Here is a 26,535-nt window from a genome sequence, read left to right as displayed (position 1 = left end):
GATGTCGCGATACGATAAACCGCAATCGCGATAGGCTACAATCCGACCTTTATCAAAGTCGGAAACGTGATGGTAAGCATTTCTCCTCCTTTCACGAGGCATCACAGCGACGTTTCACCAGGCAACGCCGGTCAACTGCTGTTTGTGTATGACTCAATCGGTTGGACACTTTCATCATGTCAGCACGTTGTCGGTGTCGCCACCGGCGCCAACCTTGTGTGAATGCTCTGAGAAGCTAATCGTTTGCATATCACAGCATCTTCTTCCTGTCGGTTATATTTCGCGTCTGTAGCACGTCACCTTCGTGGTGTAGCAATTTTAATGGCCAGTAGTGTATTTTGCACTGTTTCTCGTAGATCAGAAAAAATTCCTTAATATATGAACATGGATGTATAATACAACTTTAGGAATATTATCTATCTCAATGAACCAAAAATAATTACTGGAAGCAAAAACATACCTCTTCCGAAAGAGCAGTCTTTTCGTCCAACACGAGTGTGTATGCGTCCACATCTTTTAGGAACTTTAGTAGGTCGTTAGAAGTTTTCCCTGTGTATCCTAAATGTTGAGCAAACCGTATTGCTCTGTCTGTTGCATTCCTAGAAAATGCCCACGGATTTAGTGCTGACCCACTCATTGCTATAGCATTCTTGTAAAGACCTGATGAGAAAAGAAAGTTACCAATTACTTCTTGTAATCACACGGAGTAATAAAGCAGACATTCTTTTATTTTAATAAAATCATTTCCTTTGAGTCTAACAGACTATTATGAATAGACACTGAATTTTTTATGTACATTCCTGGAAATGGAAAAAAGAACACATTGACACCGGTGTGTCAGACCCACCATACTTGCTCCGGACACTGCGAGAGGGCTGTACAAGCAATGATCACACGCACGGCACAGCGGACACACCAGGAACCGCGGTGTTGGCCGTCGAATGGCGCTAGCTGCGCAGCATTTGTGCACCGCCGCCGTCAGTGTCAGCCAGTTTGCCGTGGCATACGGAGCTCCATCGCAGTCTTTAAAACTGGTAGCATGCCGCGACAGCGTGGACGTGAACCGTATGTGCAGTTGACGGACTTTGAGCGAGGGCGTATAGTGGGCATGCGGGAGGCCGGGTGGACGTACCGCCGAATTGCTCAACACGTGGGGCGTGAGGTCTCCACAGTACATCGATGTTGTCGCCAGTGGTCGGCGGAAGGTGCACGTGCCCGTCGACCTGGGGCCGGACCGCAGCGACGCACGGATGCACGCCAAGACCGTAGGATCCTACGCAGTGCCGTAGGGGACCGCACCGCCACTTCCCAGCAAATTAGGGACACTGTTGCTCCTGGGGTATCGGCGAGGACGATTCGCAACCGTCTCCATGAAGCTGGGCTACGGTCCCGCAAACCGTTAGGCCGTCTTCCGCTCACGCCCCAACATCGTGCAGCCCGCCTCCAGTGGTGTCGCGACAGGCGTGAATGGAGGGACGAATGGAGACGTGTCGTCTTCAGCGATGAGAGTCGCTTCTGCCTTGGTGCCAATGATGGTCGTATGCGTGTTTGGCGCCGTGCAGGTGAGCGCCACAATCAGGACTGCATACGACCGAGGCACACAGGGCCAACACCCGGCATCATGGTGTGGGGAGCGATCTCCTACACTGGCCGTACACCACTGGCGATCGTCGAGGGGACACTGAATAGTGCACGGTACATCCAAACCGTCATCGAACCCATCGTTCTACCATTCCTAGACCGGCAAGGGAACTTGCTGTTCCAACAGGACAATGCACGTCCGCATGTATCCCGTGCCACCCAACGTGCTCTAGAAGGTGTAAGTCAACTATTCTGGCCAGCAAGATCTCCGGATCTGTCCCCCATTGAGCATGTTTGGGACTGGATGAAGCGTCGCAAGCCGTTCCACAGGACTACATCCAGCATCTCTACGATCGTCTCCATGGAAGAATAGCAGCCTGCATTGCTGCGAAAGGTGGATATACACTGTACTAGTGCCGACATTGTGCATGCTCTGTTGCCTGTGTCTATGTGCCTGTGGTTCTGTCAGTGTGATCATGTGATGTATCTGACCCCAGGAATGTGTCAATAAAGTTTCCCCTTCCTGGGACAATGAATTCACGGTGTTCTTATTTCAATTTCCAGGAGTGTATATTAATATCAGTTACTGTACTTCCTATCCAGTTATGCATTTTTGTGTATTATAGTCCCTACATCAAGTGTATTAAATTAAATTGAATCAACCAAATATTTTAATTTTACGTTTTAGAGGTATAATGACTGATGATTTACAAAAAATGAAAATAATGTATGCATATGACTTTGACTGATGCAATATCATGCTAAAGGCTGCAAACACAAAATAACCTTTATTATTTTGTTGTTACTCCGAAAAGAATGATTATTAAACAGTCTGGTGTATTTCGATCGTTTACCGTTTAAAATGAAGAGTATATCGCTCCGATAAAGAATTAGTTGTGCCAAAGATTCAGTTTAACACGTAATTACAACAATGTTATGATGCATTTGTAAGTCAATAAATATATCGTGCATTTATGCGGTCAATATTCTTTTGACAATAATAGGCCATAGTTCAAAAGACACTACTCTTTTATTTATCAATATCTTTTATGACAGTTGTATAGATGGATAAGATTCAAAAAATAACGCAGTATGTTTCATTCCATTCTTGATATACTTCAAAATCATTTGACACGTATAAATTATAAATGAAATAATTCTCTTCCTTTGAATTGTTAATGACACAGAACTAATGCCACAGCTAAACGAACTCACATCAGTGATGGCAATATACGTAACGGTGCACCTGAGACGTTAATCACTGTCACAAAACTCGGATGATGTGCTCTAAATTTTAAGCCCCTACTGGCGTGCCATTTTAAATGTTAATTGCCAGTGTTGAGTTTTAGTGAGAGACAACATGCCTATGATACGGACAGTCTCACGATATCAAAAAATGGCTCTGAGCGCTATGGGACTTAACACCTGAGGTCATCAGTCCCCTAGAACTTAGAACTACTTAAACCTAACTAACCAAAGGACATCACACACATCCATGCCCGAGGCAGGATTCGAACCGGCGACCGTAGCAGTCGCGCGGTTCCGGACTGAAGCGCCTAGAACCGCTCGGCCACCACGGCCTGCCCACGATATCCAGAGAGCATTCCGTAACATGTCCTAAGACATTCGGACATACAATGACAACGCAACACCAAGGAGGAGTTGGTAAGCGTGTTTCTACATCAGAAAGATGAAGTCTACTAAAATTTCGCGCCAGTAGCATAATAGTGGCGCTACTAACGCTGCTATGAGGATCTAATTGAGGTTTGTTATAAATACACATTGTAAAAGCCGTGAGCGTTACCCACCGTTGAGATTGGAGTCGGTGAGATGATTTTAGTCAAGACTGCCTTCAAGGCGACAAAGAAGCGGTTATCAGTAGCGCATTGAATCTGAACACGGTCTTGTAATAGGGCTACGAGGAGCTGGATCCTTCTCCTGCGATATTGCAGAAAGACTTAGCAGGAATATATCCACTTCCATGATTGCTGGCAGCGGTGGTGACGATAACGTTCAGTCGAAAGAAGACCGGCTCCAGACGGCCACGCGGCACTACCGGGAGAGAATACTATCTTGTTGGCTTGACACAACGACCTATTACAAATCGGTTACAGCTCCGAAACCGACGCCCTGTAGCGTGATCTTCACTGACACCAAACCGCCGTCGTTCGCGACTTCGGTCGTGCCAAGCCACAGCTCATTGGAGAGCACGGTGGAGGTCTATTGTGTTTTCTTATGAACACTGGTTCTCTTACGGTACCAGTGATCGCCGTGCGTTCGTTAGACTAGCTGAGGGTCTGCAAACAACTGGTCTGCGTGCTAGACACACTGTACTTACACATGGAGTTATGATGGGGTGAGATTTCGTATGACAACAGTAGCACTCCCGTGTTATACCACACACCCTTGCTGCAGGACTGGACGTAAGTCTGGTGATTCGAACCGTCGTGCTGCGACTCACGAACAGATTTCCAGAGGGTGTTTTCCAACTGAATAACTCTCGCCCACACACCGCTGTTGTAGCCCAACATGCTGTAGAAAATGTCGACATGTTTCCTTGGCCTGCTCGGTCGCCACGTCCGTCTCCAGTCGAGCACATGTGAGACATCATCGGACGAAAACTGCAGCGTCATCCTAAACGGTATTAAGTTCCACATTGACCGACCAAGTGCTACATGTATGGATCTCCATCCCACAAAACTGACATCCGTCTGCTATACAACACAATGCAAGCACGTTTGCATGCCTGCATTCAGTATTCTGGCGGTTACACCGGTTATTAATGTACCAGCATTTCATCTTTGCAATGGCTTATCTCACACTCACCTGTGGTCCTGAAATGTTAATCACTTAAATATGTCACCTATATCAATGTATTCGACAGTTTCAATCCTCCACATTAATTATCGTTTGGTGTCACGATCTTTTTCTGTCAGTTCATATACGCATTTTAAATAAAGGTTTCAAGCCCATAACCTATCAAAATAGCAATGATGGACATCAGTTTACATGCCTTTGCTCATGGGAGACAGGATGTGGTAATGAATAGATGCCCCTCCAGCACTTTGTCCGAAGATGGTTACTCTATCTGGATCTCCACCAAACGCCGCTATGTTCCTCTGTACCCAACGCAGAGCCTCTGTCTGGTCCTTAAGACCCATGTTCCCAGGGACCACCTCATCGCCGGTACTCAGAAAACCTACGGCAAAACACCAATACATGTAGTGTATTTAATGCCCCAGCTTCAGCTCATAATAAGTTTAAAATAGATTTTTATAGAACTAGAAACAGCAGTAACTTGAGTACTTTTTGGAACAGAGTTCTACATAAGGAAATTAAGCAAAAATTTTAATTTTGGAGGTTCGTTGCAACTGCCTTCTTCGCCAGAATATGACAGTCTGATGTGAGGTCATTGGTCACGTTTCGCAGAAGCTTGAATTCTACCTTATTTACAAATCTATACTAATTACTGCAGTTGAGTTAACCTAACACATGAATCCGAAAGCTATAATTACTCTTTTGACTACAAATAGTGGTCAAATTTAATGTTACGGAAGACACTTGAGGCGAACAGATGAAAACTGTACAGTACGTTAAGCCACATCTTTCATAATTTTAACAATCTCATTACTACAATATTAGCTACAGTAAGAAATAAGACTGAAGGTAATCTTGGCAGAGATCAGTGTTGCTTTAAGACCTAAGGTAATACATGCATCAGAATAATAACAGCAAGAAACTAATAGAAGTAAGAGGGTTTATATGGCTTGCCTGAAAGAAAGCTTTTAGTGAAGTATGTTAGCAGCAACTTCCCAACATAATGAAAGAAACAAGTATAAAGTATGAAGACAGAGGAGTTGTTTGAAGTTTTTACAAGGAAGAATGCGCAACTGCGATATGCGTGCGTAACCAACAGGTGAAAACTGAAGGGAGGTAATTCAGGGGTCCTCACAATCACCTGATTAAAGTACACACACATACCGCTTTACATCAAACTACAGAAAAATTTAAGAAAACACTAATCAGACATGTTCCGGAGATAATAATATACTCTTGGCGGAGAGTCTGAAACATGCACATCAGATTCTCACTGAGACAAAAACAGACTAAATAAAAACAAAATTAAGTTATTTGTAGGCAAAAGTGTGAAAAAAATACTGTCTTGAGAAGTAAGACAGCAATAGTCGGTTACGTGCGGAAAAGGGCATTTAGTTGTTCATCACAAATTTAAGATATTGCCATTTTTGAAAAACAGAAAATTTCTGATCAAATAAACTTAGGGCATGGTAATACATATGGTGAGGACTTTTATATGTGCTGTAATACTGAGTGGTTGCGCAACGGAACAATTTGAACAGCAGAAAATAACAGAAGTAAGGCTCTGAGCGGCAACTAGGAAATACTAAGAACAGAGTGAGTGGACAGAAGTCTAAGAAGTGTTGATTTGAATGAACAATCTGGCTTATGTAGTACTTAAACCACTAGTATATTAACGACGATGGGATGTGTATTAAAAGTGAAGATGGAAGGAAGAACGGCAAGAAACAATAGTAATGGACGACACTGGTTGAAGTAAATGAACAGCTGGTTCAAGAAAGACTACTTAGTGATAGCATGTAAGCAAACATCTACCGCAACACGCTGCACGTAAACATAACACGATAAAAGGAAATGTGTCCAAACGCACTGGTGTGGCCAACTGCAGCTGTCGAAATCGACCTACATTGCTTCGTGTAAAATAAGAACAGTAATAGCGATAACATATAAAAAAACGGAAAAGACTAACGTAGTCGTTAAAAGGAATCACGTTCAGCTTCGTATAACGACAGGTCCTGTATATTCTCAGAGGTGCAAGACTTGTTCTGGAACAAGGCTCATTAGTGTTAATTTAAAAGCAAAAATCGCATGATTTCCTAATATCGTAATATTAAACGAGAAGGTTAGGTTAGTTACCTAGTAGTCCCAGACGATAATTTATGCTGACAATTACGACATCGTTGTCCACGAAGTAGTTAGGTATAGTTCCGTGACCATATCCTCCTGTAAAGCATCCACCGTGAATCCGAACCATCACCGGTTTCAGAGTTGCATTTTGTAAGGCATCCTGCACAAACATACAAACTAACTTAATTCCATTGTATCATATAGTATGCAAATAAAATGTCACACATATGTCGTCATTATTACTTTGCTTATAATTTTGTCTTAAAAACCGAAGAAGCTTACATTTTAAAATTTATCGAGAAGGCCTACATTAGTAATCTGATGGGTGACACCCAACAAGCAAAGGATAGTAGGTCTCTCATAAATGAATGACTCCTCACATAATGAAAGTGTCCATAACCTTTACATTTCGTATGAAAACATCTATACAAAGGAATACTTAGTAGAATAAATATCCGTTGATACCCTAGAGGCGTTCACTATTTATATTCTACCTCCCGCTTTCTACATCCCTCAAAAGAAAGGTCAACGGAAATGTTTTGCCCGGTTGTGGAGAATGCCCGATTCTTTGAATAGAAAAGTGTTACTGGAAAAGTTAGTAAAATAAATGTAGCTTTAGTGAGAAATTATTTACTTTTTGCATCTCAAACATTTACCGTATATTTACCCTTGACTACTTTATTTTCAGTATGCAGATAAAAGCTCCAATCCACTACACCCACATGATTTACTATAGATTTCTTCGTCGCCACAGGCAAAAAATTATGTATATTTACCACAAGTTATCTTTTAAACTGCGGCAGCGGTCTGAATGCGAAGTACGAGGTAGACAGTAGCTTGCAGTTATTGTGCTAAATTACTGTACTTAACTGCGATGTAATGCCTACCCCTGGTCCATAAACGTTGAGGTACAGACAGTCTTCGTCACCGGACACCTCGTTATCCCTGTACTGTGGGCACTTGGATCCCACCTGCAAGGCGTCCCGAACACCAGACCACGCTGCTTTTGGCACCGGCGGCTGGCGAAACAGAAATGTAACTATAAATGTAAAGTGCATTGTGAGCTGTCAGCCGGAGAACGCGTGAGAAATTTAAGTAAAACAAAAAGAACATGTGACTGAACCCTGTGAAAACGCAAATATGGCGCACAGAATGGGAACAGTACGAGTAGCAATTCTCTTTGTAACTGCAAATTTGCCGAATAATTCGCTTCATCATCTCTATGTCGTCTCGTCTGATTAACGATTTACAAGCAGTGACAATATTGTGATTCTGTACAAGTGATTAATGTTACTATGCATCGATGTTATAGCCTTCATGAACTGGAAACAACAGCCATCCAGTTGTAGAATATATGTTTACAATACATTCTCCATTGTTTCGACAGTTTTGAAACTGTGTTCTTGAGAAGCTAGGTGCATACAATAACATACTATTTATATTCTGTCTAGTACATGTGTGTATCATCACCACTGAAGATACATGATTTAATAGTAGTATCTCCCTACTGTAGAGTCTGTCTTTTTAAAAGACCCCACAACATTTAAATAAGTTTAAATACGAAACGTGGCATCGGCTCGTACAGAGTGTAGGTAGCCACGGCGCCGGCGCATGTCACTACCTACTACTTTAAAACATGTATTTTAATTATGATTAATTGGACGACACGCAAATGTATTAGACTGAGTCAATGACCCCCACATTTGATGTAGATAATATGTGATTCTACGTACAATATCTGCTGAAGAAAACCTTTTTTTCGAAATTGTCGAAACCATAGTCAAGGTTTAGTAAATCAATTTCTTGCAACCGGTTGTCTGTTATTTACAACCCACTGAAACTCTTGCATGCACAGGTGATCAAGCGCAGGCATGTTTAAATCATCCATGTTACGCTAGCAACTGGCACTGAGAGATGATGCTTTGGTTTCTGGAGCACACACTCGATAAAATACGCTCAGAAATCAAATTACAACGTTTTTGAAAGGAAATTACCACATGACCGAGGTAAAAATATCTCTAGCGTTTGTCATCGGCGTTTTCCCCATAAGAGTTAGACGTTATCGACCTCCAGATTTTTCTTCATTCCAGTCACCCGGTCCTAGATTTCTGTCTTCTATAGATTACTGGAAGTATTTGTCCCATCTTAGTGCTGGTCATCCTCTCCTTCTTCCCGGAGGCTCGCAGTTTAAAGAGGAGGAGATTAGTGTTTAACCTCCTGGCGAAAAAGAGGTCGTTAGAGTCGGCGCACCAGTTGGATCAAAGAAGGATGGAGAAGGAAAGTGGCAGTGGCATTTCGAAGGAACCATCCCGGCATTTGCCTTAAACTATTTGGAAAGATGACGTTATGCGTAAATCAGGATGGCCGAACGTGGGTTTTAACAGTCTAATTCCCGAATGCGAGTCCAGTGTGATAGCCACAGCGTTACCTCGCTCTGTCGCACCTGTCCTTGGCCAATTGTGATTAGGCATTCTCTACACGTGTCCGTACCCCTGAAGCGCTCTATTCTCAATAGTTTTTGTTATACAATACATTATTTTCATACGGCTCCATACCTTCTCATTTCGTATTCTATCATGCCACTGTAAGTCTATAGATCTTATATAGTCTATCTCCACTGTTTTCATTTTCTCTCTAATTTTCCTTGTTTCAGGTCACATTTCAGCTCCATACAGAACTATTGTCCTCGCAATCTGTGAAATCTGCTTTTCTTAGTGCCCTGCCGAATGTAATTACTCCATATTATCCCATGCAAAGCTTCAGTAGCTCTCAACATAGGATTACAGAACCAACTGTTGCAAATAATTGTTTGCTACATTGACCTACGTTTCGGTACCTCTACGGATGTTTTCATCAGGATGAAATTTTGAGAAACCCTATAAAATAATACATAGAAAATTAAGTATGACAACAAGCATTAATCACGATAACAATTATCATGACGTACAAGGGTTACTTACATGAAATTACAGTGCGAGAAACAATTGTCAGAATTAAGAACAGATGTGCTCAAATAAAAAAATAAAATAAAACACGTAGCCTTTGGCACGTGTGCCTAGCTAGGAACATCAGATTGATCGGCCCAATGGCTGACATTGCTGCCACGAAAATAGCACAAGTTGCGAGCCTGCTTTCGTAGTTCTCTTCACCACTGGTAATTTGGAATTAATATACTCGTCACATGTGACGCAGTTATCTATTATTGATCCAAAGGTTTGTAGCTGCTGCAGGATTTTTTTCCCCCTTCTCCTTTGTTATTTTTCACCAAATCGTAATCCATACATATACTCTGTCTTGTCCGTATTTATTCCAAAACCTCATTTGCTATACTCCTCTTTAAGCTTCATCTGCGTGAATTCCATATCATCTTAATTTCGAGGGAATATTGCCTGGTCACCCTCAAATAAAAGAGTGAATGTTATCATCACCAATCTTTATTCCCATGCCTGAGCATTTCTTGTACCAGCCATTGACTGCTTGCTCCAAATAAATACTTCGAGTAAACTGGTTTCCAATCATAATCATTACTTTTGTGTTCATGCACAAACTTTTTATCAACGCGAATCCACTTTTCTCTAACATTAAGCCTTGTCATTCCTTCACATCCTAGCCGAAGACCACTTCGCAGTCACCGAAAGCCGGTATTTCATTTTCTATTTTCTTATTTAGAATACTATAGGACAGCCTAGCTGTTGCTAGGATAACACTTATTCCTCTATAATTGGCGCAAAACTTCCTGTCACTTTTTTTTTTGTATATCCAGGAGAGAAATGGCAAATACTTTCCATTTTCTACCGCTTATACTTTCCCAAAGATTTTCTACGTATGAGTTACTATCAGACTTCTTCCTTACTTGGGAAGTTCCGTTGCTGTATTTCCTGGTCGCGGCGCTTTATTTACTCATGCTTTAGACAGCGCTGCTTTCAAATCCTCCTCCTATATTTGTGTTCTCTTCTTCTCCTTTGTGGGTTTATACTTTTTTCTTTTATTATATAGGTATATGTCCATAGGATGAAATTGAGGAGCAAATGTTCGTGGTCATGGAGGGTGTCAGCAAGTGAAATTAGAACGGAAAAGTAATAACAGATAAGGTAACATATTTATTAATCCTAAAAGGACAATAAGCTGTAAGTTTATATAAACCCAGTCAGCAATTTAACATAGAGATTAACTTAATTTTTCAAGAAACTCCTTGACACAATAGAACGAGTGACCCAAGAGAAAACTCTTCAGTTTGGATTTGAAAGAATGTGGACTACTGCTAAGATTTTTAAATTCTTGTGGTAGTTTACTGAAAATCGATACAGCAGAATACTGCACGCCTTTCGGCACAAAAGTCAAGGAGCTGCTATCCAAATGCAGACTGGATTTCTGCCTAGTATTAACTGAGCGAAAGCTGCTAGTTCTTGAGATCAAGCTGAAACTGTCAACAAGAAACGATATTAAAGAAGATATATGTATTGAGAGTCAAACGTCACAACACCCAGACTAATGGACAGGGGTCTACAAGAGGTTTGTGAACTTACACCACTTATTTCCCGAACTGCCCGTTTCTGAGGCAAAAATACCCTTTGAGAGTGGGAAGAGTTACTCCAAAACGCAACACCATACGTCATAAGCGAATGAAAATCTGCGAAGTAGAATACTGTTCAAATTGTAAAAGTGGCAGCATTAAGCCTTTGAACAAGATTCTGGACATGGGCTTTCCACGACAGTTTGCTGTCTATCTGAACACGTAGAAATTTCAACCATTCAGTGTCACTACTCATATCCCCATTGTTTGTAATTGTAACATCAGGTTCTGTTGAATTTTGTGTCAGAAACAGTAAATACTGAAATTTATTATGATTTAGCGTCGGTTTCTTTTCTACAAGGAATGAATTTATAACTTGAACTGCACTGTTGGAAACAGTGCCAGTTTTGCAGAGAACATCCTTTACTATAGAGCTATTGTCATTGGCAAACAGAAACAATTTAGAACCAACTGTAATACTAGAGGACATATAATTTATGTAAATAAGGAACAGGAGTGGCCCCAGCACTTATCCCCTGGGCACCAACAATTTAACCGAGCCACGCTCGGACCCTGCATCGTCGCCATTCTCAGTACCGTGGGAAATGACAGTTTGTTGTCTGTTCTGGAAGTAAGAGGTGAACTAATTGTGAGTTACTCGCCGTATTGGATTATGGTCCAACATCTGGAGCAATATTTTGTGATAAATAGAATCAAACGCCTTGTTGTTGTTGTTGTGGTCTTCAGTCCTGAGACTGGTTTGATGCAGCTCTCCATGCTACTCTATCCTGTGCAAGCTTCTTCATCTCCCAGTACCTACTGCAACCTACATCCTTCTGAATCTGCTTAGTGTATTCATCTCTTGGTCTCCCTCTACGATTTTTAACCTCCACGCTGCCCTCCAATGCTAAATTTGTGATCCCTTGATGCCTCAAAACATGTCCTACCAACCGATCCCTTCTTCTAGTCAAGTTGTGCCACAAACTTCTCTTCTCCCCAATCCTATTCAATACCTCCTCATTAGTTACGTGATCTACCCACCTTATCTTCAGCATTCTTCTGTAGCACCACATTTCGAAAGCTTCTATTCTCTTCTTGTCCAAACTGGTTATCGTCCATGTTTCATTTCCATACATGGCTGCACTCCATACAAATACATTCAGAAACGTCTTCCTGACACTTAAATCTATACTCGATGTTAACAAATTTCTCTTCTTGAGAAACGATTTCCTTGCCATTGCCAGTCTACATTTTATATCCTCTCTACTTCGACCATCATCAGTTATTTTACTCCCTAAATAGCAAAACTCCTTTACTACTTTAAGTGTCTCATTTCCTAATCTAATCCCCTCAGCATCACCCGATTTAATTTGACTACGTTCCATTATCCTCGTTTTGCTTTTGTTGATGTTCATCTTATATCCTCCTTTCAAGGCACTGTCCATTCCGTTCAACTGCTCTTCCAAGTCCTTTGCTGTCTCTGACAGAATTACAATGTCATCGGCGAACCTCACAGTTTTTATTTCTTCTCCATGAATTTTAATACCTACTCCTAATTTTTCTTTTGTTTCCTTTACTGCTTGCTCAATATACAGATTGAATAACATCGGGGAGAGACTACAACCTTGTCTCACTCCTTTCCCAACCACTGCTTCCCTTTCATGCCCTTCGACTCTTATAACTGCCATCTGGTTTCTGTACAAATTGTAAATAGCCTTTCGCTCCCTGTATTTTACCCCTGTCAACTTCAGAATTTGAAAGAGAGTATTCCAGTTAACGTTATCAAAAGCTTTCTCTAAGTCTACAAATGCTAGAAACGTAGGTTTGCCTTTTCTTAATCTTTCTTCTAAGATAAGTCGTAAGGTCAGTATTGCCTCACATGTTCCAACATTTCTACGGAATCCAAACTGATCTTCCCCGAGGTCCGCTTCTACCAGTTTTTCCATTCGTCTGTAAAGAATTCGCGTTAGTATTTTGCAGCTGTGACTTATTGAACTGATAGTTCGGTAATTTTCACAACTGTCAACACCTGCTTTCCTTGGGATTGGAATTATTATATTCTTCTTGAAGTCTGTGGGTATTTCGCCTGTCTCATACATCTTGCTCAGCAGATGGTAGAGTTTTGTCATGACTGGCTCTCCCAAGGTCATCAGTAGTTCTAATGGAATGTTGTCTACTCCCGGGGCCTTGTTTCGACTCAGGTCATTCAGTGCTCTGTCAAACTCTTCACGCAGTATCTTATCTCCCATTTCATCTTCATCTACATCCCCTTCCATTTCCATAATATCGTCTTCAAGTACATCGCCCTTGTATAAACCCTCTATATACTCCTTCCACCTTTCTGCCTTCCCTTCTTTGCTTAGAACTGGGTTGCCATCTGAGCTCTTGATATTCATACAAGTGGTTCTCTTTTCTCCAAAGGACTCTTTAATTTTCCTGTAGGCAATATCTATCTTACCCCTAGTGAGACAAGCCTCTAGATCCTTACATTTGTCCTCTAGCCACCCTGCTTAGCGATTTTCCACTTCCTGTCGATCTCATTTTTGAGACGTTTGTATTCCTTTTTGCCTGCTTCATTTACTGCATTTTTATATTTTCTCCTTTCATCAATTAAATTCAATATTTCTTCTGTTACCCAAGGATTTCTATTAACCCTCGTCTTTTTACCTACTTGGTCCTCTGCTGCCGTCACTACTTCATCCCTCAGAGCTACCCATTCTTCTTCTACTGTATTTCTTTCCCCCATTCCTGTCAATTGTTCCCTTATGCTCTCCCTGAAACTCTGTACAACCTCTGGTTCTTTCAGTTTATCCAGGTCCCATCTCCTTAAATTCCCACCTTTTTGCAGTTTCTTCAGTTTCAATCTGCAGTTCATAACCAATAGATTGTGGTCAGAATCCACATCTGCCCCTGGAAATGTCTTACAATTTAAAACCTGGTTCCTAAATCTCTGTCTTACCATTATATAATCTATCTGATACCTTTTAGTATCTCCAGGATTCTTCCAGGTATACAACCTTCTTTTATGATTCTTGAACCAAGTGTTAGCTATGATTAAGTTATGCTCTGTGCAAAATTCTACAAGGCGGCTTCCTCTTTCGTTTCTTCCCCCCAATCCATATTCACCTACTATGTATCCTTCTCTCCCTTTTCCTACTGACGAATTCCAGTGACCCATGACTATTAAATTTTCGTCTCCCTTCACTACCTGAATAATTTCTTTTATCTCGTCATACATTTCATCAATTTCTTCATCATCTGCAGAGCTAGTTGGCATATAAACTTGTACTACTGTAGTAGGCATGGGCTTTGTGTCTATCTTGGCCACAATAATGCGTTCACTATGCTGTTTGTAGTAGCTAACCCGCACTCCTTTTTTTTTTTATTCATTAATAAACCTACTCATGCGTTACCCCTATTTGATTTTGTATTTATGACCCTGTAATCACCTGACCAAAAGTCTTGTTCCTCCTGCCACCGAACTTCAGTAATTCCCACTATATCTAACTTTAACCTGTCCATTTCCCTTTTAAATTTTCTAACCTACCTGCCCGATTAAGGGATCTGACATTCCACGCTCCGATCCGTAGAATGCCAGTTTTCTTTCTCCTGATAACGACGTCCTCTTGAGTAGTCCCCGCCCGGAGATCCGAATGGGGGACTATTTTACCTCCGGAATATTTTACCCAAGAGGACGCCATCATAATTTAATCATACAGTAAAGCTGCATGCCCTCGGGAAAAATTACGGCTGTAGTTTCCCCTTGCTTTCAGCTGTTCGCAGTACCAGCACAGCAAGGCCGTTTTGGTTAATGTTACAAGGCCAGATCAGTCAATCATCCAGACTGTTGCCCCTGAAACTACTGAAAAGGCTGCTGCCCCTCTTCAGGAATCACATGTTTGTCTGGCCTCTCAACAGATACCCCTCCGTTGTGGTTGCACCTACGGTACGGCCATCTGTATCGCTGAGGCACGCAAGCCTCCCCACCAACGGCAAGGTCCATGGTTCATGGGGGGGGGGGGGGGAGGGCTAAATAAAAAATAGATTCCTAGCTTTCGAAACCTTTTGTTTATCCCATTCAATACCTCACAGAGAAAATAAAATATAGCATAATCAGTTGTTAAACCTCTTCTAAAACGAAACTGAACATTTGACATCAAATTGTGTGTAATGAAATGATCAGGTATCCTTACATACACAGCCCTTCTATAATTTTAGCAAACACTGATGGCATAAAAATAGGTCTATAATTTTCCGCATAATTGCATTCTCCCATTTTACAAAGCCGCTTTAGTACTGAGTAATGTTTCAGAAAATTGACCATTCTGAAAGGAAAAATTACAAATACGAATAAGTACAGGGCTAACATGTGCAGCACAGTACTTCAGTATTCTGCTAGGTACTCTCTCATATCCATGACAGTCCTTGGGCTTCAATGGTCTAATTACTCAATCCATCTCCCCCTTGTCAGTATTATAGTGAAATATTTCAGTTATCAGTCTCGGAAAGTCATTTTCGAAGAGAGTTACATGATCCCCCTGGAGAAACTAGGTATTTATGTAATTGACAAGCTATGATCAGAAAGTGATTGTCAAATTCTGTGCATACATCTGATTTATCAGTAACAGAAACATTGTTACTGCGAACTGGTTTTTATCCTCGACCTTGTCGTGATGACCAGACATTTCTTATGCGACTACCACGTGGTTTTAATTTTATCCTGTGAATTAGCTATTCTATTTGTGTACCACATACTATTTGCTTTCCAGTTAATTTTTTAAGCACCTTACAGTAGTGACTGAAATACTCTACTCTAGCTGGTTTGTGACTAATTCTAACATTTTAATATAATTCCGATTTGGTTCTACATGACATCCTTAACTCACTAGTCAGCCATGCAGGCTGCCTTTTGCTGTTTGTAACCTGTTTTTGACATTCAAATGGAAAGAAACTTTGAAATAGCATCAGAAATGTGTTAAGGAAAGCATTATATTTGTCATCTGTGTTATCAGCACCACAAACATCCTACCGCTCTTGTTCCTTTACGTACCTTAGAAAGCACTCTATTGCCGTTAGATTAGCTTTTGTACATAGTTTGTCGTTATATATAACATTTATTTGAGTAAAAAGACTTTGAATGTCATATTTGTACACCCTGGTCTGAAAGGGCATTCACCGATTTACTAACAGGATACACATCTAATAACGAAGAATAAATGAAAATATGGTCTGCGGTTGTGCTACTGTTTCCCCGAACCCCGGCTGGAAAAAAAATATAATCTGCATCAGATCATATTAATTTCTCGGATCTTCCATCTGTTTCTTGTAAAATCACACACAGAATTAAGATTGATGCCAGACGTACGATTATTTCTAGGTACTTCCTCTAAGAACCCTCTCTAGTTTGAGCAGAAATGCTCGAAGTTGAGGCAACTATAAATAACTATAATTAAAAGTTCAGTTTCAGTAAATTCAACTGCTCGTGCACAAATTTAAAAACCTGTTCAGTGCAGTGTTTTGATACATCTTTGGATTCAAGTTGAATACCGTTTTTTACACACATGGCCTGTCGCCCACTCCGCAAACAACTCCCTGAAAAACAGCCAGCTAATCTGTATCGTGGGAAAGAAAGCCTCTGAAGTGTCGCATTATTGAAGTGGTGCTCTGATATACCAATAATATCACAACCAATATCTATAAACAGTTCACTATCTTTCTCTAATACCAGTCCAACCACATTCCCTACAATAAGGCAGAATATTATACTATCCATTCTTGAGCTGGAATTTTATTTTGTAATGTTCTTATACTCATTGCAATGTCTCATTTCCTAATAACCTTCCATGTTTCGGTAGAGTTCATATATCTTAATGTTCCACCTGTGTTCCTGCACAACCTCTCCAAATCTTCTTTCCTCTCCATCCTGACAATCGTTTTAATCTGTTGCGTAATCCTGAGATATAAGTCCCTTGACCTCGAAGTCTTGTCACTCAACCATTTCATGTATGCGTTTTTCTTTTCCTTAGATATTACTTCCACCTCACTGGAAATCTCTTCTACGCATTTCTCCTCGTTCTTATCCTCTCCAAGGGCTTCTGTTGCTGCTTCTGAAACACTTTCTTTCATAATCATGTTCGTGTATAGTTATGGGAGCTTCTATCCTTTCCATGTCATGTTTTTCTGAAGTCTATTTTGATACGGAATTTTGATGCTATGTTGTCTAAGGGAGTTGGTCTTAAACGTCAGGTCCTTATATTAAGTAAGGACCCTACAGGGTCTTCTAATGTGCATTTATGTGTACCTTTGTACTGAAAGTAGGTTTTTTTTCTACAAAATGCTCTCGCTCTTTAAATAGACTGATTAATTTCCTTTCGTTGTCGTTTACTATAGTTTCTTCGAAATGACCTACAATTCATCCTTTAGATATTCTCACCCTGCTGTCCTTTAGATATTCTCGCCCTGCTGTTTAAGTCACCTCTCGCTCATTCATTGCTTCCACTACATTCCTCAAATGATTAAACATGTATTCCTTCTCCTCACTCAACGCACTTTGATTTATTGCATATACTGCAGTGATAGTTGTCTCCTGATTATATGCGTTGATCTCCACTTTTATATTCCTCTAGCTCATTTGTTCTATATTGATCATATATGTCACCCACTCGTTGTGTATTAGTGTCGATATTCGTGCTCTGTGATGTTGGGATTTTGGTGCCCCAATATAAGTATAGTAATAGGTCCCCAGAACATCTCCTCCGGAGCCCTTCTTCTAAATTTGGGTTAGAAGTATTATATCCAGTTCTGATTTCAGTTAAGACTTTTGGCTGTTTTGATCGCGGACCTTTACGGTTCCAAGCAGCAATAGAAATTGTCCTTTTGCTTAGCCAAAGTGGTCGCCTGTTGATTGTTTGTCTGAGGCCTCTATTGGGGAATGACGGTAAGCACAACTCTTTCCACAGAGTGGGTACAGGTTTACCGCTCCAAACCCCTTCTACGAGGACATGCTTGTCTTTTTTCAGGCGTAACTCCCTCTATATTGACTTTTCTCCCAGATTTTGGAGTTTGGTAGTTTTAGCGCGCCCCAAGTAATTGTTTTCTCCGTATCACCCGGATGTGGAAGGCGGATCCCGATCCACCATCAGAGTAAGTGCCCAGTGGGGGACTAGCAACAAGACATGGAAGTAAAAACATTAGAAACCCAATCATGCACTACCTGAGTCGTGTTGTTTGACATCCATGTCAGCCAAGTTTCTCCAATTTTACAAGCGACGTGAGATAACGTCGGTGTATTACTTGTCCCAAGGATTCAGAGCCACCAAATAATGCCTGGGCTACATTAAGCTGCATATACAAGAATTCTTGATCCACAGATCACCAAACAAAATGCTGGGTGATTTAGAATTCCTATTACACAGCTATAGGTCTTGTTAAGGGGACTCAGGCCTGGAAACGCGCCGTCTGGAAGATAAACGACTTCGAAAGAAGGTTAAAAGATATTCTGCAGGACTCAGTCACCTCTCAACGTGAACTACAACGTGTGCTTCAAGTGGCGACCATCATTTTCGTTACACAAAGTGTACCTCCGAACAGTGTTCGCATACGCAGGGTCCAAAAGCCCTGGAGTATGTTGAATGATCTCGCTGCAGCCATTTCAAGGACAATGCGATCGTCCCTTGAGACCATAGGAGACTCGTAAACAATACTCGTCCTGTAGCCCCGCAGAAAAAAGTCCAGTGTTGTTAAATCAGGCGACTGGGGTGGCCAACGACTTGGAATACAGTGATCTATTCGCCTGTTCTAGAATGTTTGGTGAAGTCACTAACGGATTTCGTTTGAAAAGCGCGTTAGCGCGCCATCGTGTTGGAATCCCATGTCAGAAAAAACATGGAGTGGCACATCTTCCATATGATACACCAATAGGTATTTCAGGAAGGTCAAGTAAGTCTGGCCCTTCACACGCAGTGGTAGAATACACGGACCAATCAGACGACCATGGAATACACATTAGCACCAGAAGGGTGTTGAGATCCATGGGGATGACAGTTTTCCTCATCCTAAATGTGCCTGTCACGAGGATTGAGCAGACCTTGGTTCGTGAAATATGTTTCATCCATGGAAAGAATGATCCAAGGAAAGCCTGGAAGGTTAACATAATGGTTTAGGAGCCATGTGCCGTAATCGGGGGTGGCGCAAACACAGCTAGACACTATGACTGCACGCTCTGAAAGTGGTATAGGTGAAGCTGCTGTCCGCGAGAACTCGCCAGACGCTGCTCTGAGATAAATTCACGGAACGTGGATGTTGCGGGTACACGTCAGCGGGTTCTGGTTGACCAGTTGGAGGACTTCCTCCTCCACAACCCCAATCGGCCCAGTTAGTCTGGGAGGTGCCAGTTCCCCGAAGCCGTTGTCCCATTGTTGCAACAATGACATATGATGGACGGGCACGACCCGGAGACCGTTCGTGATACAAGCGTTGGGCTAATCGACCACTTCTTCCACTTCCCTCGTAGGTGAGCAACACGTCAGTGTACTCGCAAAACGTGTACATCCTGCCATTCTATAAAGCACCGTGTTTCTCGAACACTCACTGGTAACTAATGTATGTACATGCGATTCAGAGTTTTGTGTTGTTCTTTGATGGCACGTGGCATGACGTCACACAAGACATCACATGACACGAGTCACTAACACCCGTCAATGTGTATTGCTTTCCATCATTCAAAGTCGTATATCTTCCGAACGGCGCATTTCCTGGACATGAGTTTATTACCAGATACTGCTGTCCTGAATCCCGTCCATAACACCTAAGACTGTATGATAGGAATACTTCAATTCTGAATAAACCTGTATATTCGATTTCCCGATCCTTACGTCCACCACTTACTTTACTGACGAATCCATGGTAACTCAAACGTACTTCACCATATAATTCAGTATTAGTGTTCCTAATTTTTTATTATATAATGGGTTTTGGTCGATCTGTCAACTAACTTGGCAGATGGTGGGACAATGTGTGGCCTAGGAGCGTATCAAGACACTCATGTTCTGTCTGAAAAACTTTGGAGATGGGCCTACGTAAAACTTTATAGGGCTATAGGTTCGCGGTTGCAGTTACAATTGGTGCAACGTGCGTGTTTTACCTACGCTATTTACTTATTGGAAATTACGTGCCTCAAAGAAAGTATCTGAACACCCCTATGTAATGCGGAAGTGACCACTAGATGTCTCGAGTGGCTAACGCTGCAATATGAAAGGAGGTGGCCAATGGGTAACAGCAGAACGGGTACCGATAGGTCAGGAGAACTTAGTAATTTCGAGCGTGTGGTGGCCACTGAATTCCACCTGAGGTACAAGTCCATCAGGACATTCGAACACATAGAAAGCAGCTCAAGTCGACTGTTGGCGATGTGACTGTGAAGTGGTATCGCAAAGGAACAATCACAGATAAATCGAGAAGAGGTAGAAATCTTGTCCTGACGGACAGGGGCCGTCGATCATTGTGGAGGGAAATTGAAAAATCACATGAAAACAGCAGAAGAGTTGTAAAATGATACCAGCAGTCTAGTAAGTCAGTGGGACACCGGTTCCCGTCAGATCACCGAAGTTAAGAACTGTCGGGCTGGGCTTCACTTGGATGGGTGACCATCCAGTCTGCCGAGCGCTGTTGGCAAGCGGGGCGAACTCAGCCCTTGTGAGGCAAACTGAGCAGTTACTTCATTGAGAAGTAGAGGCCACGGTCTCGTAAACTGACACACAGCCGGTAGAGCGGTGTGCTGACCACATGCCCCTTCACATCCGCATCCAGTGACGCCTGTGGCCTGAGGATGAGATGGCGGCCGGTCGGTACTCTTGGGCCTTTCAAGGCCTATTTGACGGAGTTAGTTAGCACAACGACAGTTGTAGGGAACTAAAACGAATGCGGTAAAATGGTCGAGCAGCTTCTCATAAGTCACAAATGTCTTGATCAGTGGTGTGTGACGCATGAGGTAGTGTGAAGAGTGACGCTTCCGGACAATGGAATGCAGGAAACGTTTTTTTGGAGCGGTGAATCACTCTGTATCCTGCAGTAATCAGTTGGTAGGGTTTGGGTTTGATGAATACCTGTAGAAGAAACGTATTATCATATGTGGTCGAAACACTGAAGTATGGAGGAGGTGGTGTTACTGTATGGGTGTGTTTCCGCGGTTGGAGTGTGGTCTGTTTACTCCGCTTAAGGGGTAGGACGTCAAACGGAGCGACTTGCAGCAGGAGAGGCACCACAGGACATTTTAATTTGTACTGTCAATACTTTTACAAATTTCATAAGACTTTGTTGGCATGGCCAGGAAGGATTCAGGTTTCACACTCGTAGCAATGGAAGTTCAAAAAACACCAAAATACTTTCTCACATGAGGAATTGCATCATTTTTTCACTTACTGTTAGCTGTATTCGTTGAGTCTTCGATTAATTTTGCATAGAGTACAAACCATACTTACAGGTGAATGAACCTCTAGAATTTACTTAATTTATGAAAAAATGAATGAGCTGTTACATTTTAAACTTCATGTTTAGAAAAAAAAACAAATTTTATAGTTAATTATCTCAATTATTACCACAGTTTTTAATAGATTTGTAAAATACTAGAGTTTCATACAAGTGTAGACATGGTTCGTATGATGTACAAAATTTATCCAAGAACCTCTATTACTTATGAAGAAAAATGTATCTATAGCAACAAATGAAACCAGTAGTAAATGAAAAATGATGAAATTTCATACGTGAAAAAATTATTTTGTTGTCTTTTTGAACTTCCATTGCTATGAGTGTGAATCCTGAATCCTTCCTGGTCATGCCGACAAAGTTTCATCAATTTATTTGTAAATGTATAGACAGTAGAAATTAAAATGTCCTGTGGTGCCTCTCCTGCTCCAAGTCGGCCCGCCTGACGTCCTACCCCCCCCCCCCCCCCCCCCACCTCTCTGAGAAAATGCTAAATGCGGAAGAATATGAACAATTTTACTGTTCAGTTCAGAAACAATGGGTGTATCAGCAGGAAAATGTACCCTGTCATAACGCAGTATCTGTGAGGCAGTGTTTGTGGGCAACATCATTCCTGTAACGCGTAATGAATCTGACTACAGTGAGACGAGCTACAACCTCAGCATCGTTCCACATTCCAGTGCGCAGCATCACTACCTTTTCTGGTTTCAGATCTTAAGAGGAATGGACAGTCATTCCTCCAAAGACATTTACACCTCATTGAAAGTGTCCCCAGCTGAGCTAAAGCCGTTATACAGGGTGAAAAGTATTTAAACCGACAAACTCTGGGAGGTTGTAGGGGACATCAAAACAAATATTTTTCCCTAATATCATTTTTTCCTATGAGGATTATTTAAACCGGTGGATGTCGTATTACGCTCTTCAGTTGTTAGAGGCCGTATTACGATATTCAGTTGTTAGAGGGCGTATTACGCTTTTCAGCTGTAGGCAACTGCTGTCCACCAGTGTAGTAGTACATTCTCTTTGCTTACTAATGAAGCGATACACCTGGAGTGAGTACACTAATATGGTTGGTGCGTACGTCATCCTAATCGTCGTATCCCGCATCATACGACCTTTGCTGCTGTGTACCAACGTCTGCATGAGACCGGGTCATTTAGCAGATTACCGGCACATTTCAGTCGTCGTGTGCGTCGATTCCTGGACCGACGGTTCCCAGAAACGTGGATTGGCAGAGGTGGTCCTGTACCATGGCCTGCTCGATCCCCAGCTATGTCCCCTCTGGACTTTTTTATGTGGGGAGAGATACACAACCTTGTTTACGCAACTCCTGTTGCATCAGAAGGGGATCTGGTTGCCTGGATAGTAGCAGCAGCAGCAGGAACAATTCAGGATACTTTCAGGATACTCCTTGGGCTTTTGCCCGTGTCAGACCGAACATGATCCGACGATGCAACCTTTGTTTACGTGTCAATGGAGGCATATTTTGAAAATTTACTGTAATTGAAATTGGGTTGTGTTAATGTGTTGTCTCTGGGTCGTAAAAAAATGGAAAAGTGTTTGTTGGTTTAATTAATTTGCCGGCAGAGAAATCTTCCTCTACCGGTTTAAATACATTAGGGAAAAATATTTGTTTTGATGTCCCCTGCAACCTCCCAGAGTTTGTCAGTTTAAATACTTTTCACCCTGTAAATGCAAAAGGTGGACACACCTCATATTAAGCCGGCCGCTGGTGACCGGGTGGTTCTAAGCACTTCAGTCTGGAACCGCGCGACCGCTACGGTCGCAGGTTCGAATCCTGCTTCGGGCATGGATGTGTGTGATGTCCTTAGGTTAGTTAGGTTTAAGTAGTTCTAAGTTCTAGGGGACTGATGACCTTAGAAGTTAAGTCCCATAGTGCTCAGAGCCATTTTGAACCTCATATTAATGTACATTAATAGGAATCCGGATGCCTTTAGTCAGATAGTACATAAAAATGACTATCAGTATCTGTTGATGCTATTAATAAATGTAAGGGAAAGTTTATACTTTCTCTGTATGTCCACCTTTTTAGAGATGATTGCTGAACTCGGCTGTTCGATAAGGATGTCAAATTAAACACCTTTCAGCCGTCAAGTTTTCAACCTTACTTTATTTGGCAACCAGTTCCAGCGTTTTACTACGCCATCTTCAGGCCCTTGATCGAGATTATACCTAGGTTGTGATCAAAACAGGGCCCATCATCGTCAGATGATGGTTGAAATTATCGCTATAGCAAAAATCTACTAATGCCAGTATTGCTGGCCCCAGTTTTAATCACAACCCAGGTAGATTCTTCCTACACGTCGGTCAGGGGCTTGAAGATTGAGCAGTAAAATACTGAAACCACTTGCCAAAAAAATAAAATTGGAAACTAGATGACTGAGAGCTGTTTAATTTGACATTCTGTTTATATTTTCTGTCGCTTCACCCAAATTAAAACGCGCTAAGTCTCTATCAAGCGCTTGAATCATATAAACAAAAGATAATCATGAACACGTAACACGTGCAAGCAGCGAGACTGCATTCAGTCTATGTCGGTAACCTGTGCGAGCTCCCTAGGCATCCGCGAGTTTCATTTAAAGCTGTTATGTGGTTTGACATTTGAGAATTTTTGTTAGCATGGGATTCTATGAAACAGAAATGAAGTTTGAGTATAAATTTGCTATTAATATTAAAGTTCGGATTTAACAACTGTTACGTATATGAATAGAAACAATTTTCCGAATATTGTTGGATATCTTGGAAGTCCTTGCACTTCTCCTGAGCGAAACACTTAGAGACCTGAAATGTTCTCCATGTCGTAAGTTCCGCCGTCGTTCTGCTGCCCATAATTCTAAATCCTTAGTAGTTCAACCTCTGCAAAACAGCCAAGGCCCCTGCGGTTTCACGTCCATTACCATGCTCCTCGATCTGCTCGCTTGCTTGGCCTTACATAAAGACCGGCTCGTTCCACTGTTACCGGACGTGGCCCTTGAATAACCACAACTTAATATAAAATGCCTGGAAGCTAAAGTTTTTAAGCTTCTGTGCTCATACATACTTCAGAGCCAGTCAGTGCCCATTATCAATGGTTCGAGTCTTTTATCCCGCAAATAATAATATTGTAAATACGGCTGAAAAAGTTAATCTCACTTTATGACATTTTTCAACGACACAGAAGAAACCTCCTGACTGTAATAACCACTTGGGATGTACAGTATCAGTTTTGTAGCAGATATCTTTCGTTTTCCATTGGTGAACGCCAGACAAAGTTACCATGCAAAATTTTATGGATATTGCGTAAATGAGACACATTTTTAAAATTTAATTAAACCCTACGTACTAAAATCTGAGCATGTTAAGTCATAACTCAAATTGTGTTCATTGGGTCCAGTGCGTACTGTTGTTTGTATCCGTCTCTGTTCATTATACAAAAGTTGGACGAAAATATTGAAACACTGCAAGAAATGAATGCTTGAACATCAAGGCAGGTGCTGTCCAAATCTGCATGCTGCGGCGATGTACCTGACTCAGATCGGCACCTGTGTGGTATCCTAAAAACGTTGCATGTGTGACTAGTGGTTAGAAAAATGTTCGTTGTAGCTGTGAGGGCATTATGTTGGAGATACGTGAATTCGAAAGCGGACTCTGTGGTGCTCGTGCATTGGGTGGTTCTGCAACCAAGGAAGCCAAAGTGTTTGGTGTTTCCAGTAGCACCAAATTTAAGATTTATGCAGCAATCAGGAAAAGTGCAAAAACATCGAAGTCACAACTCAGACGGAAATGTGTCGAAATATTGTGACAGACGATGATTCAAGAGGACTGTGAGAAAAAGTAACGGACGATAGCAGCAAAAGTCACTGCTGAGCTGAATGTCAGGCGAGCGAATCCTGTAACCACCAGAACAACACGAAGGGCGCTCCATACGCAAAGAATTGCAGGGCGTGCTGTAATTACAAAATCGCTTATCAGTGATGCCAATGGCTTTAATAGGAAAAGGTGGTGCCAAAGCCATAAAACCCGGGCTATGGAGCAAAGGAAGAATGTCATTTGGTCGGATGAATCTTGCTTCACACTCTTCCTCAGATTCTAGGCGAGTTTACAGCCCAAGAGTGAAACAGGGCGGTGTTCGGTGATGATGATGTCAGCCATATCGGTGTATGGGCCCCATGGTTACTCTACTGCGCCGCATTATTGTCAACGAATTTGTGACCATTTTTAATTATCAGGTCCATCACGAAGTACAATGTTTGTTAAACAAAGGTCATTCTGTGTTCGAAGACGGTAGTGCCCATATTCACATAGCTCGCATTGTCCAGGACGGATATTACTGAGTCTTAGCGGTGTACTTTGGATAGAACGATGCGTGATCATTATCCACGTCCGTCATTGTTAAATGCGGGGATAACTGTGTACCATTCCCATGAGAATCGTGCAGGACTTCCATTTATCCATTTCGAGACGACAATTAGCAGTTTCAATCCCAGTTTGCTTCCTAATTTCAGCCGGAACTCGCGCGGGACGACGTTCCGGCACCTCCCAGGGAAATTTTTTGAACTCATTGGAACAAGTTGGCACCGGAGATTTAAAATGAGTTCCTAAGCCGTGATCGGTGCATATCGGTAACCTTAGTGTCCAGTGTCTTGTTTCTCCTGACTTTTCGGGGAGTCTGAATTATACGTGACCCCGATGGGCGAGGAATTTCTTCATTGTTGTTCATCGCTAAATGCGTTATTAATTAGTACTGCACACACTTTCCGCTAGCAGATATAATGCAACCGTCTGAATGTTACGGCTGGCAGTATTGAAAATGTGACGTCATAGTATCCAGTCACTACAGTCACTGGTACTGCCATGCGACTTTATTTTTCGCCCAGAGATTTCAGAAGAGCAGACGTGTGGATGAAGTCCTTCACAAACGTCCACAAAAAATTAAATTAATAAAAGAAATCATACGCTGCTTAGTGCGGATTTGCCGTTGAGGCAGCTCATCGATGAGGAATGCTATTGCGTAA

The 26,535-nt window shown here is 41.8% G+C and overlaps 1 protein-coding gene across 1 annotated transcript in view; it reads right to left on the bottom strand.

The window, feature by feature from the left end:
- Window positions 1–26,535, bottom strand: part of LOC124775774 (venom carboxylesterase-6-like) — a 144,514-nt gene that overhangs the window by 61,328 nt on the left and 56,651 nt on the right. The window contains exons 3-4 of the mRNA XM_047250604.1: window positions 4,595–4,780; window positions 461–660 (exon numbers count right to left, since the gene is read on the bottom strand). Of these exons, the coding sequence (XP_047106560.1) occupies window positions 461–660; window positions 4,595–4,780 (386 nt within the window). The remainder of the gene's footprint in view (window positions 1–460; window positions 661–4,594; window positions 4,781–26,535) is intronic.

The sequence above is a fragment of the Schistocerca piceifrons genome, chromosome 2, assembly GCF_021461385.2.
Source record: "Schistocerca piceifrons isolate TAMUIC-IGC-003096 chromosome 2, iqSchPice1.1, whole genome shotgun sequence".
Lineage (NCBI taxonomy): Eukaryota > Metazoa > Arthropoda > Insecta > Orthoptera > Acrididae > Schistocerca > Schistocerca piceifrons.
This window is presented reverse-complemented; position numbering and strand designations above follow the sequence as displayed.